The following is a 14,306-nucleotide window of genomic DNA, read 5'->3' as shown; positions in this document are numbered from 1 at the left end:
CACCGTGCCCCCCCCACAGACACACACAGCGCGCTGCGCGGCGCAGGTGGTCTCAGATGCGGGTCTGAAATAAGCATTTTAAAATGTTTTCAAAATAAGTCTGGCACTTTGGAGAAAATCCTGGACTTGATCATTTATCCCCTCTGGCCTGGGAACGTCTCGGAGTCCTCCAGGACGAGCTGGAAAGTGTCTCTGGGGAGAGCGGGGTCTTTCTCCTGGTGTTAATTCACAGTGTTGATTTCCTCAGTGTTTTCTCAACATTGGACAGTGTTAAATAAGCTCCGCCCACTGTTAAGTCTCGCCCTCTTCCACCTCATGTCAGAAAGACTAGTATTTTCTCTGCAAGGAATGCTGGGTAATCTTGTAGAAATGATGTTTTTTACATGTTTATGACTATTAAAGAAGTTCATGAGAGTCAGAATGAGTTCTGGTTTGTTTTCTTGTTCAGTTTGATCAAGTTGTTCAAGTTTAAGTTTGTGTTATTGACCATAAATCGACACCCATGAGCGAGAGGTACTTCCTGGTGTGTGAAGGGTGACTCCATTATACTTTTCTACAAAATACTGAGTTGTGTTACTGCAACACTACACAGAGTTTGATTTTAACTCTGAGTGTTAAATTTACCCTCTCAAATATCTGTGCATTGACACCTTGTGGTGCCTGAAGTCAACAAGAGTATTTTCTTAATTTATTTTATTTTGTTTTTTACAAAAATAAATACACATTAGAAATATAACATAAAAAAGACCCAGAGTCATAACTCGAGGGTGAAACAGTCAATAAATATTAAAATGTGTCCATCCGTCCAGCCATCCATCGTACAGTAGAAGTACTGCAGTTAACACTGCCAGCAATTAACGCACATCTGCTTCATTTATTCTTCTCCTACCTAAATGCTTTATTTTTCTTTACTGCAGCATTTTGTTCTTATCATCCACTGCCACCAGTTTGAATTAGTTTAGTTGTGTAAGATACTAACATTGGATGAAATGCTATCTGTCTTTAGTTTATTAATATTTTAAGTGAAACTGTTATGTAGCTGATGCTGATGGAGGTCTTTCTGATCCTCCTGTCCAGGCCACTGAGAGAATGGATTGGCCGGCTGAAAGGTGACTCGGACAGCGATGAAGACTTGACAAATAACAGAACTACTCCATCCAAACCTTTAGACAACATCCGGTAAAAAGGTTTTGTCTTGGTTTGTGTTGTTTGTTTCAGGAGTTTCTATATTTGTACAAAAACAAAATTGTAATTTGAGAGATTTCAACTTATACAATAAAAAACTGTAATCTTTAGAAATGCTCGGTTGTTGTGTTGCAAACCAGTGCTGTAATCATTCATTTTCTTCCCCTCATTAATCTGCACTCAGGTCAAAATCTCGCTACGTCACAGGTACTTATGCATTTCCTGGAGAGAGCTGGACCAAACACAAGCAGCAGAAAACTCCAGGAAACCTGAGCCAGAATGAACTCAACCAGGTCAGAGAAACAGAGAACTCTGCTGTTATTGTGTTCACCATGACTTAAACAAAAAAAATGGAAAATCTTTTTCAACCGTCTATTTAATCCACAAAAGTCACTAATTCACAAAATTCCAGCCTGCACCTTATAAACAAATGGGCTATTCTGGATAAATTAAGGTATTTTTCGGTAAGTTTTCGGAGACCTTAATATATTAACATGTTGTAAGCAGGAGGTCTCAAACATTAAAATTACTGGTAACATTTATTTATATTTTGAAATAATTTACAGAATGCCTTTCACTGCTTTTGTATTTTGTGTTAAAATAAACATTTGGGTAAAATAGTTTTTTTTTACATTTGTGTTTATTGTGAAGTTGGTCTTAAATTTGTTTTAAAATGGCTTTAAAAAGTCTAAAATTTAACTTGTTTTAAGCTGTAGTAACCCTGCAAAAGAGACAATTTCTTAGGATTATTCACAAGGTATGACTAGTGATGTAGTGCATTTGTGCGTCACTACATATGTATGAAACTAATGATCTATGTTACTGGATTGGGTGTGGCTAGCACGTTGCTAGCTACACCGACGTGCACACACTGGAGCTCTGTTATGCATTGAGTTATGCAAGAATATCGACAAAATGAATAGATGTCAATGGATTGTGAGGCATCATCCTGTAGAAAAACTATAAAGTTCTTATTTCTTGCTCAAATTTTACAAACTATGGTTCAGAAAAGCTGAGGAAGTTGTGAATTTAATGGTTTACAGAAATTAAAAATAAATAACTAATTTAAATGACTAACAGAGGTTTAAAGTGATCCATGACTAACATTAGACTTTATTTAATAAACATACATTTTAACTGTAAAATAAAGACTAAAAATACTGTAGGCTGTTTAGTTTTTATCATTTTTAAACTAAAAGTTTAAAAATATTTTACACAGACAGAGCCATTTTATTTACACTCAAAGCATTCTGGGTAAATGATGGCGTGGATAGGTCATCGCTGTGAGGCTGCTAGTGAGTTATATCCACCCTGAAGGTTAATCTTGGACAATATCTGATGATCGACTCTTTTAAATGAAACCAGAGAGCGTTGACAGAGAGGAGAAGGTAGAAATGACTCAGCCTGMAACTGAAAATATGGATGGAGGACAACAGAGCTGCTTCATGGAAGAAGAACCTCAGCTTAGCCTGTTAGCTATAGCGTTAGCCCCTATCACCATATATATGTATGTATAAATGCTCACAGGTGGAGCCATTTTTTTTTACACAAAAAGCATTCTGGGTAAATGATGACGTGGATAGGTCATATATAGGTCGTATATATGCTCAGCTGTACACATTCTCCTCTCGTCACTGAGGTCCTCCATCCACATGACAGAGAGGGGAACACAAAAATGACTCAGCCTGCAACTGAAAATATGGATGGAGGACCTCAGTTTAGCTTGTTTGTCYCGCTAGCYCCGAGCTAATACATATAAGGCTCAGCTGAGGTTCTTCTTCCATGAAGCAGCTCTGATGTCCTCCATCTATATTTTCAGTTACAGGCTGAGTCATTTCTACCTTCTCCTCTCTGTCAACGCTCTCTGGTTTCATTTAAAAGAGRCGATCATCAGATATTGTCCAAGATTAACCTTCAGGGTGGATATAGCTCACTCACACAGAGGACCTATCCACGTCATCATTTACCCAGAATGCTTRGTGTGTAAATAAAATGGCTCCYRCRGTGTTAAAATATATTTTTAAAAATTTTCAAAACTAAACAGCCTACAGTATTTTTACAGTCTTTATTTTACTGTTAAAATATATGTTTATCAGATAAAGTCTAATGTTACAACTAATCATGGATCCCTTTTAAAATAAGCATTTTGCACTTCATATGTGTTAGAAGTCCATGTATGCTGACCAGCTAGACATTTATATATTTATCAACCAGACCTGATATATTTAAAATAAAATTTAAAAATTTAACTTATAGATTGATAGATAATATATAGACGTGTATATTAATATACATTTATAACCATCCATATTTAACATTTTTTTCTTCAATAGATTACTATAAAATTGCAAAATTACACAATAAAGTATGATATGTGTTTATACTGTTTGACACTTTTATGTCAGCTTAACTTTAATAAAGTTTTTGCTGTAAACTACCATCATTTTAACTCGAGCAGAAATTATTTCAGGTCACAAAGAATAGTTTAATGAATTTGTTTTTATGACAAAGATTAACTCTTCAGCTTCATATTTATGAGGGTTGTATGTGACCCACAGCTGGTACAATTAGTCTTTCTTGTTTTTGTCTGGAAATGTACAAAAACACACATACTGGGTGTAGAAAATATAATATCTATAATTAAACAGGCCCGTCTGATAGCTTGACAAGGACTGTATTATTTTAGGTTTATGATGCTCAATCATTACATTACTGTCTATCATTAGCGAGTCTACATCATAATGTCTGAATTATTATGCAGTCTAGTCAGTAATCCAGTCCATATTTTACTTGTTCAGTATCAGTAAATAATATAATTGACAACAGATAGTTGATTCTAAAAAAGGTTTAACATGAACATTGACGCTTATTAAATGTTAGCAAACAGGTTTTACAGTTAAAACCATTCATTTTGGTTAAATATGCATAAGATTTACCTGTGAAACATCATCCCTTTTATTCTTGTAACCTTGTAACAATTTTTATAGTATATATCAAAGTACTTTTGACATTTGTACATTTACTAAGCATTTGTTTACACTGTGCTACATTCTGCTTATTGATTTCAATGGATAGCGTTAGCATTAGCTCAGTGGATAAAAATCCCCCTTGCGAAGCACACCCAGGTCACGTGACAAAATGTGTTAAATTCCCAATATGTCCTTGGTCAAATCATCGCCACCTGATAGTTTCTGTTAATTTCCTTCTGCAGAAAGCTGTTTTGAAAGGCAGTGGGAAGAAAGGCCAGGACTCTCCTTGTGTCAAGAAAGGAGCTGGTGACATCAGCAACCAGCAGGTAGAAACAATAAATGGAAAAACTCACAATTACTATTAAAATCAAATATAGTCTTTTTTTATTGTAAGATTTTATAACAATAGTTTTTATAACATGTTTATTATAATCAATAGTTTATAACATGTTTATAAGATGTTATAATAAACAATAGTTTATTATAACAAGTTTATTGTAAGATTTTATAACAATAGTTTTTATAACATGTTTATTATAATCAATAGTTTATAACATGTTTATAAGATGTTATAATAAACAATAGTTTATTATAACAAGTTTATTGTAAGATTTTATAAATAAGGAGAAAAAAACTTTAGAAGAACATGTGATAATTAAAAAAAGTCATGTGATGTGATAATGAAAGGGATATACATTTTGAAGTTGGGCTCTATGCAAAAGTTATGAACAGTAATTATCTTACATGTTGTTTATAGCTCTTTGGACAGATTCATGTTGTAAAACAGCTGAATTCTGACTGGAGTGAAGAGCCAACTTCTAGTCTGAACTCAGCTAAGACCAGAGTGGATTGCTGCTTTTAAACTAACTCCAGTCTCCAAAGTTTCATAGCTGTTTGTGGAAACATTTTATAAACTTGTGCCCTTCCTTCACTTTCACATTATCTGGTCATCTATATAAAACATTATCAGCAGCAGTGAAGGGTAACACTTTTAGTGCAGCCTGAGGCCATTCTGGTATGAATTTGTTCCATAATAATCATGTGATGTGAAGCTGATGGTATTTTGCTTTATAATACTATTTAATGATAAAGATCTGAGTTGTTTTTAGACTGCAGTGATCTGTGGGTCTGCTTGGACTGTGTCGAAAGTTAATAACAGATTGTCTAAGCAGCAACATTTGCTTTGAAAGCCTTTTTTTATACTTTATTTTTTTATTTTTGAAATGTTTTTTATACAGAACAGGAGCGAGAAAGAAGAAAGAAATAATACTAACAAGAGTAAAAAAATAAAAAGATAATAAAAATAATAATACATTAATAAATAGTCACAACAAGGACATTAAACAGCACTCAGAACAGTGAGGTCACCAAGGGAGGGAAACAGCTACACTTCACAAAAAGATAAAACTGAAACTGACAAATTCTGACAGTCGGGTTACTGTAGATGTAAAGTTTCATGAAGAGTCAAACAGGTGGGAGATTTACCAAGTCATGCAAATCTGCTCCGCACCTAACCCCGGATTTCATTCCTAATAATGTTTTGCAATACTCAGCTTACTATCGAGTTCCGATATGTAAACCATTTCAACAAGTGATTTTTGATTTTGTTTTCCTGGAGTCTTAAGGAAAAAGTTAGCATTTCCATTTCACGTATTTCTTCTACCATGGCTAACCAGTCCCTCAATGTCGGTGGGCTCCCACTAAGCCACTTTCTTGTTATTGATTTCTTACTTGCTATTAGTAGTATTTTCAAAAGATACTTATCCTGAGTGTTGAGTTCACTTGGTAAACTACCCAGATATACAGTATAGTTTTAAAGTTATTCTTTATTTCAAATCCAAGAATTTTTCTTATATCTTTGGTAACCTTTGACCAATAGGAATAAATCAGCGGGCAGCCCCAGAAAATGTGGAAGTGGTCAGCCATCACATTATTACATTGTCTCCAACAGTGCCCTGATTCGGTCCTGCCGGTCTGAGAGAATGTTCTTTTGGGGGTTATAAAAAATCTAACAATATTCTTCCATGAAAATCCCCTCCAATGTCCTGAGCTTGTGGTAGTGGAGTTAGTTTGGCATATGTTTAGCCACTCATCCCCCGTCAGCATTATTTTTGCCTCCCTTTCCCATGAATTTTTAATATATATTGTTGATGTTTTTATTGGCTTCTAAGCACCCATATATTCTGGACAYCCTCTTCTTATAGGATTTACCTTTATAAGCATCAATAAAGATATTAATGAGGTCTTGATCATCTTTTTCCAATGTTTTATTGTTCTTATTAAAGTAGTGCCTGAGCTGCAGGTATCTGAAAAAATCTTGTTTGTCAAGGTCAAATTTTTCTCGTAATTGTTGGAAACTTTCCAGATTGGCACCAGAAGAAATCACACAGTATGAAGTTGTACCTTTACTGGTTAGTTGTTTGAATTTTGAATCAAGTTGTGCTGGTACAAAATCCCTATCATGTTCAATCCATCTTAAGAAGTGAGTTTTCCTCTCTAAGAGTGGGTTGCAAAACTCTCTAAACCAGATGCTGAGAGGGACTTTTGTGGAGACACACAACTCATCTGCATGTTTGTTCTTGAGATGTTTATCCCCCAGTAGGGCTTGCAGGGGGATGTCGATTTGGCTTAATTCTAAATCTTTCCATTTTGCTTCATACCCCTCTTCACACCAGTGAACCACAAATTGCAGTTGTGCTGCTTTGTAATAATTTTCCAAACATGGGAGAGACATTCCTCCTTTGTCTCTTGGTAGTTGTAGCGTTTTATAATGTACCCTTGGTTTCTTATTTCACCATATAAACCTGGAGATAATCCGGTTCCACTCATTAAACTGCTTGGTAGGAATTTCTATTGATAAAGATTGAAATAGGTACAGCAGTTGAGGTAAAATGATCATTTTTATGATTTCAATTCGACTGTACAACTCGAGCGTTAGTGGGGCCCATCTGTCCAAGTTATTTTTTATTTTATTAGTCATAGAACCGTAATTTACTTTGTATATTTTGTTTAAATTTTTGGTAATATTAAAACCTAAATATTTCATGATTTTTGTTTTCCAGTTAAATTTGAACCAATTACTTATATCCTCTTGGGGTGAGTAATTAAAGCAGAGGGTCTGAGTTTTTCCAGTATTTAATTTATAACCTGAATAAAGTCCAAATTGGTGGCGGCAGGACATGAGGTGAGGTAGACTGGCATCTGGGTCAGATAAAGTCACCAGAACATCATCGGCGTATAGACATGTTTTGTATTCTCTTCCCTTAAATATGATTCCCTTAATTTCTGGGGCTTCCCTAATTTTTTGAGCAAGTGGCTCTATAAAGAGAAGAAGAGAATTGGGGTCAGAGGGCATCCTTGTCGGCATCCTCGTTCCAGTGGGAATGTGCCTGAAAGGCCGCCATTTAATTTGATCCTTGCTACTGGCGAACTGTATATTGATTTTAAGCAACTTGTGATTGTGTTGTTAAAGCCAAACCGCTGTAGAACCAGATATAAGTATTCCCATCTTACAGAATCAAAGGCTTTTTCAGCGTCAAAACTAATTGCTAAAGATTTTAAATTATTTCTGCTCATAGTGTCGAACAAGTGTAACGTTCGCCTCACATTATCCCGAGTACATCTATTTTTAACAAATCCTCTCTGGTCTGTGTCAGTCGATTAGGGGATAATATTTTCTAGTCTACTGACAATTATTGAAGTGAATATTTTATAATCAATGTCCAAGACAGAAATGGGCCGGTATGAGCCACATTCACTTTTGTCCTTTCCTGGTTTTGGTAAAACGGATATTATCTCTTGTTCCCAGGATGGTGGAATCTCACCTCCTTTAAGGACATGATTAAAACATTTTAACAGCAATGGTGTTATAGGTCTCCTAAAAGTTTTGTACCATTCAGCTGGTAATCCGTCACCACCTGGTGACTTACTTGTTTTTAATTTTGAGATAGCTTTATCAACCTCTGCTGGTGTTATTTCTGCAGATATCCACTTATTTTGCTCCACGCCAATTGAGGGGAGATCCAATGAGTCTAGAAACTGCTTTACTGAGGGAAGCTCCGTTAGTTCGGGTTGACTATACAATTTCCTGTAATATATTTCAAATGATTTTTGTATTTCGTCAGGTGAAAAACACATCTGGTTGGAAATGGGATTTTTAATTTTATAGATGGTTCTGTCTAGTTGTTGTTTTAATCGCCAGGCTAATAATTTTTTTGCCCGAGGTCCATTTTCATAGTAAGTTTGTTTTGTATATTTGAGATTAAATATCACCTTATCATTGAGTTTAGTATTTAAATCCGCTCTTATTGCAGCAATTTGCTGTAGAAGATTGGGGTCTTTGGTTTCAACATGATTCTGCTCTAAAATGTTTAACTGTTTAGTCACTAAATTGCTCAGATTTCTCTTTTTTCTTCCTTGATGCCCACAGTATGATTTTCCCACGCAGTACTGCTTTTGCCGCATCCGCATATACTTGGGGACATATCATTGCTGTTATTAAAATCTATATATTCCATAAGTTCCTTGTTAATAAATTCCTCAAATTTGTTATCGTTCAACAGAGCTGTGTTAAGTCTCTCTCCATATTGTTGTCTTGGGATGAGAATCTAAATATAGTTTCAAATATACCCCAGAGTGATCTGACACATCCCTAGTACCAATACTACAGTCTAGAACCCTGTATCTGTCTGCTCTAAATCAGAAAAAATAATCAATTCTTGAGTAAACTCCATGAGGGTGAGAGAAAAAGTGAACTCCTTAGCCAATGGGTGGCATTCCCTCCATACATCAACGAAGCCAATCTTTTTAACAAAGCCAATCTTTTTAATCATTTTTTTTATATACAGAGATTCTGGGCTGATTTTTTTAAAGGGTTTGAGAAATCCAGGGAAGGATGCAGTTGTGCATTCCAGTCCCCCCGATATATCAAAACACCAGCTGTTTCAGTCACTATAAGATCAAATATTTTATCAATAAGTATTTTGTCATGTCCTGGAGGTCTATATATGTTGAGTAAAGTTACTTCATTTGAGTCAAGTGTTCCCCTTACCAAAACAAAACGGCCTTCTTTATCTGTAATTTGTTTGGATACCTGAAAGTCCACATTATTTGCAATTAATATTGCCACGCCCCTAGAGTGTCCATTTGAGTGGGAGGATTAAAATGTCTTTTTAAAACCCTTTTTTAAAAATTTTACATGGTTCTCTTTTGTTAAATGGGTTTCCTGCCAGAAGATTATTTGTTGCTGTTCTCTCTTCATCTTAGCTATAAGCTTTCCTCTTTTAATTGGATTCTGTAACCCGTGTACATTAATAGTTATAAATTTAAATGGTTGTTGGAACATAAATCTTCAAATGAATAAATCCCTCTAACTTACATATCCAAGGTGACCTTAACAATAAAACATTTACAAGACTCAAAAACATAGAACCTGGAACTTGAAAAAGTACAAAAGGAACGACTTCCAACACAAAACGACTCATTAAGGAGTCCTTGATGAAGAGAAAGGCCCCCATGAGGCTCTTCTCATGGGGGGTCTCTCCAGTGCTAACTGACCTAGCTCGGTACGAGTGTAAGCTCAGTGCACAATCAGAGCCTTTAAACCGGCTCCCAAACAACAGTCAAGCATTATCTACTTTTAAATCAGTAACGTTTCTTATTAACATTAGCGAAGGTTAACTTAAGTGTTGTTATAATGGTGTCTGACACAGTGTCTCTCTACGAAAATGTTCAGTTCTCAGTCCACACGCTGGATCAGATCACTGTGATTGTTTATCTTACCGCATGAGTTTAAACGAGAGACACGTTTGGAGAAGCGGCAGCATCTCCAGCCTCATGACGAAATCCGCTGAGTTTTTTCTGCGTTCTTTCTCCGTGTGCGTCGGGGTTACTTCGTTTGATCTCCTTCGTCACCCAGGACAGTCTGTCCAGCTTCTCCATCTGCGCTGCCGTGTGGGAACCAGCGTTGCTAGTAGTGCAGTCAGGCGCGAGACCCCTCTTCTGCAGATCCTTCATGGCGTCCGCCGCAATGCTATATATGATCGGGCCACCATCAAAAAACACACGGAGCTTAGCCGGCGATGGGTTTGGAAGCGGAGACCTTTTTCTTTCAGAGGTTTTCTGATAGGGGCGTAAGCTTTCCTCTTCTTTTGAGTCTCTGCCGGATAGTCCTGATCGAAATAAACCCGCTGCTGGTTGAGGCGAATTTCTCTTTTCTTCCACGCGGTGCGAAGCACCAAATCCCTGGTTCTYAATGCCAGAAAGGAGATCACCACGGAGCGGGGGCTCGCATTCTGCGGTGGTTTGGGACCCAAAGCCCGGTGGCAGCGTTGTATAGCCAGGTCGATATCTTGGAGTGACAGCTCAGCCTTAATGAAACCGTCCATAAATTCCAGCAGATTATCTCCCTCTGTATCTTCCAGAATCCCGTACACACGGATATTATTTCTTCGTGAGCGTGCTTCTAGATCAGTCAGTTTGGCTTGAATTTTATCTTGGTTGTTAAAGACAGCACCTCTTTTGCCGCTGCGGTCCACTCCTCCATTTCTGCCACACGTTGTAGACTCCTCCGTTCTCTTTTGATTCTCTTTTATGTCCGACACGACTTCATTTAGTTTTCCATTAATCTCCTCTTGAAAATTTTCTTAAATCTCTCTTCATGTCGGCAGTGAAGTCATCACGAAAGCAGCACAGCTCTTCCTTCATGTCTTTACGGATAGCTACGATCTCTTTGTGGATAGCTCCGGTGCTAGCTTGAAGCCCTTCCATAGCCATGTGCTGGTCTGAGGCGCTTTCGTCGAGTAATAAAGTTCTCTCGCTTGTTTCTTCTGTCTGTTTTGATTTCCCGTTACTTTTTGATACTTTTCCCCTTTTCATCATAAAATAGTTGGTCTTAGTGGGTTAATTCAGCTCTGGCAAAGGGGATTTAGCCGATCGAGTTGGGAGCTCTGGTTCAATGCGTCTGCTCGCCTCGGCGCCGTAACTGGAAGTCTTGAAAGCCTTTTATGTAGAAATACTTCCAAACTAACAAAAAAAAAAGGCCCAAAGGGCTTTATATTTAGAAAAGAATTAGGGGCACAGTGCCTTTTTTTTTGAATTCTGCGATAAAAGTCAGAATTCTGACTTAATTCTCAAAATAAAATAAAAAAATTCTTAGACTAAAGTCAGAACCCAGGAAAAAATAGTATTTTTTGTTCCATGGCCCTAATCCTCTTCCATATTTATAACACTTGTGCAATTAAGATTTTAATCTTTTTTTCCTTTTTGAATCACTTAATTCTACACATGGCTCTGAATCTCAAATTTGAAATAAAATACAAGAAAATAAAAGTTTAAAATGAATATTCAGTTATGTATTGTTCTTATGAGAAGCAAGATAAAAAAAGATAAATGTCAGAATGTGTTGATAAAGTTAGAGCCAGGAAGTCAAGGAAGTCACACAATCCCTACAATGTTCTTTTTTTAACTCTTTGAACGTTTTGAAGCAAATGCCTGAATTATAATTCTGTTTTCTACAGTGACAATTATACAGAAGTTGAATCTTTGATGTGATCTTAATCCTGAACTGTTCACTCTTTTCCTGACTCAGCAGAAAGAAGATAAAAAGCCTCAACCTAGAAGACTACAGGATATGTTTGAGAAAGGTACGAGGTGAAAATACTTACTGGGATAACTTGATGAAGTTATAAAATTTAATTGTACTGCTCTGCATTCAGGAGAGAGATGACACAGTTCAGAGAATATTTCCTGATGCTTTGGTGCAGTGTGTTAACAAAGAATTTACATTTTTATCTACTGTTAAGGTATTGTGTGTGTTATTTGTGTTAGTTACATAACACAGGTATTTATAACTGTGTTATTTTGATACAAAATTCATGTATGATGAAATCCTCCATAAAGTTGTATGTTTATTATAGACTGGAGTCAATTGTAACCAATTTTATTCCTAATGTCCTACCACAGTAAATCCAAATTTTTTTTAATACAACAGAAATATTGTTTCGCTGAGCATAAATCATCATAGTTTCTCCCTGTCGTTTTGCTGTATAATAGCTATGTTGAAGCTCTGCATATAAATAAAAACAGCAGTTATTTTTCTCACACCAGAGTCAAAGGAGAAAATGTATTATTGTTTTTTTTATGGTAACCGTAGAGCGGAGTTAAAAAGAAGATGTGGACGTTAGTTGCACATTCTCTACCTTTTGAGAATAGTTTCAAACTTTCTTTAACTTTTGTCTTTCCACAGATGTGTCTTCAAACAGCTCCAGTTATTTACCAGCTGATGACCGATACTTGGGACATTTTTTGTCTTCCAAGGCGTTTCTGAACTTCAAATTTGACAGAGAAGCCATCATGAGATGTTTTGATTACTGACATTGCTGATCATCATCACCATCAAGCTTTAGGCTCGAGAGACTTTTTTAATCTCGCAGTTCAAATTTCTGAGCATGATTTTTTTTGTCTTGGTTGTTGCAAAGGCACACTTACAAAAAAACATCCTCCAAATTCGAGCGACTAGGCGGAGGACGGTTTGTGGTACTTTGCCTTTGTTTCCCCACTTTTTAGACCTTTGAAAGTGACTTAATGTAATCTTTAGTCCTGATGTGACTTTACTGAGATAAAGTCTGAAGGAAACTAGACAAATGTAAAAGGAGAGGGCTGTTCAAGTTACCCAGAAGGCCACAACATTCATCATGTTGAGAAGAAAATCGATTTTTAAACCTATATTTGGTGACGGTAAAGAGTTAAATCTAAAAGAAGCCTAATAGTAAAAGTGAATTTGGTCAGTTAAATGTTAATTGTCACATCAGGATTTTAAGATTTAATAAGCTTTAAATTAATTTTCTCAAATGATTTCCGAGCTTGTAAATGTAAATAATGTGAATTTATTGATAGATTTGAGCCTGTTTGCAAAAAATACAACCTATTTACTAATTATATAATACAGAACACAATGCTATTTTTTATTTATTTTTTGTTATTTCACTGTTATCGTTTTAAAAATACAAATCTTATCTATACAATTGTTTCTCCACAGTCAGTTTTACTTCACAAGGTAATTGTGTCTGATTCACATCTACAAACTCCAGACTCATCTGTGAATATTAATTTAGTCTTAAAATATTAACTTTAATCTGAGCCTCATTTGTTATACTTTTTATGTTATGATTGTTGGTTGGATTTGGCTTTTAACTGTGTTTTTGTCTTTATTATTGACATCGCATTAGACTTTTGGGAGAAGCAGAATGTAATGTTACATTTTGAATATTAGTAAATTAAGAACAAGCTTTTTTTACATCTCAAACTGAATGTTGTTAAATTCATGAATCACTGTTGTATGAAAGCATATGATTTGTAATGTTAACATTTAAATTAATACAAAAAATATGTTTAAAAGTCCTAAAAAATATTTTCAGAAAATACAAAAACAGGCTAAGTTGCAAACAGACGAGGCTGAATGGTGATTGGATTTTAGGATTTCTAGTTATGAACATCTTTTAATAGTCAGTATTAGATTTGGAATTTGAGTTTATGGCTTTCAGTTTTACAAAATATCACAAAATAACTGAAAACCGTATTTAAAAAAATGAATATTTTGTGCGCACACACAATAAAGACCAACTATATACATTAAACTAAATAGTCCAGCTTTCAAATGTATCTTGTCCTATAGTGACATAATCAACACATTTCTGTGCATTTGTGAAGGCTTTGTCTCAGAAGACAAAACATTTATGGGTTTAAATTTAACAAAAGTTATTTTTCATGTTTTTCATGACCCAGTCTGTGACCTTGATGGAAGAGGAAGCGTAACCATCAGATACCATGAGTGTAAAAAGTCAAACAAAAAACAGATTTCTTTTAAAGGCCAGACAGGATTGAAGAAAGGAAGATGTTTGTAGATGTTTCAAAGGGGACTTTGTAAAATATTTGTTTCATTTGTTCTTTGTAATAGATTTTACAGATGATAATGTCAAATTGCACTTGGTTTTCGCTGTGTTTTTACTTTGTATGTGAATCCTAATAAAGTGTTGTTGTTTACTCTCAACCCTAGTTTTACTGCTAAAACAGATCCTTTGATTTTCTTCAGGTTAAGATGTGATTTTGGGCAGTTGCCTGTCTAGTTAAATAGGTTTTATATATATATATATA

The 14,306-nt window shown here is 35.6% G+C and overlaps 1 protein-coding gene across 2 annotated transcripts in view; it reads left to right on the top strand.

Annotated features, from left to right (window-relative positions):
• dcp2 (decapping mRNA 2) overlaps positions 1-14,202 on the top strand; it is a 20,293-nt gene extending 6,091 nt beyond the window's left edge. The window contains exons 7-11 of one of the 2 annotated variants that reach the window (XM_014002790.1): positions 1,078-1,179; positions 1,370-1,478; positions 4,397-4,480; positions 11,746-11,797; positions 12,400-14,202. In XM_014002790.1, coding sequence (XP_013858244.1) covers positions 1,078-1,179; positions 1,370-1,478; positions 4,397-4,480; positions 11,746-11,797; positions 12,400-12,527 — 475 coding nt within the window. In that variant the 3' untranslated portion in view covers positions 12,528-14,202. Of the gene's footprint in view, positions 1-1,077; positions 1,180-1,369; positions 1,479-4,396; positions 4,481-11,742; positions 11,798-12,399 lie in introns of both variants that reach the window. The other variant, XM_014002789.1, reaches the window with a different exon arrangement.
• The last annotated feature ends 104 nt before the right edge of the window (positions 14,203-14,306 follow it).

Source organism: Austrofundulus limnaeus, unplaced genomic scaffold, assembly GCF_001266775.1.
Source record: "Austrofundulus limnaeus strain Quisiro unplaced genomic scaffold, Austrofundulus_limnaeus-1.0 Scaffold15, whole genome shotgun sequence".
NCBI lineage: Eukaryota > Metazoa > Chordata > Actinopteri > Cyprinodontiformes > Rivulidae > Austrofundulus > Austrofundulus limnaeus.
Note: the sequence above shows the minus strand (reverse complement) of the source record. Positions and strands in the feature narration are given on the sequence as shown.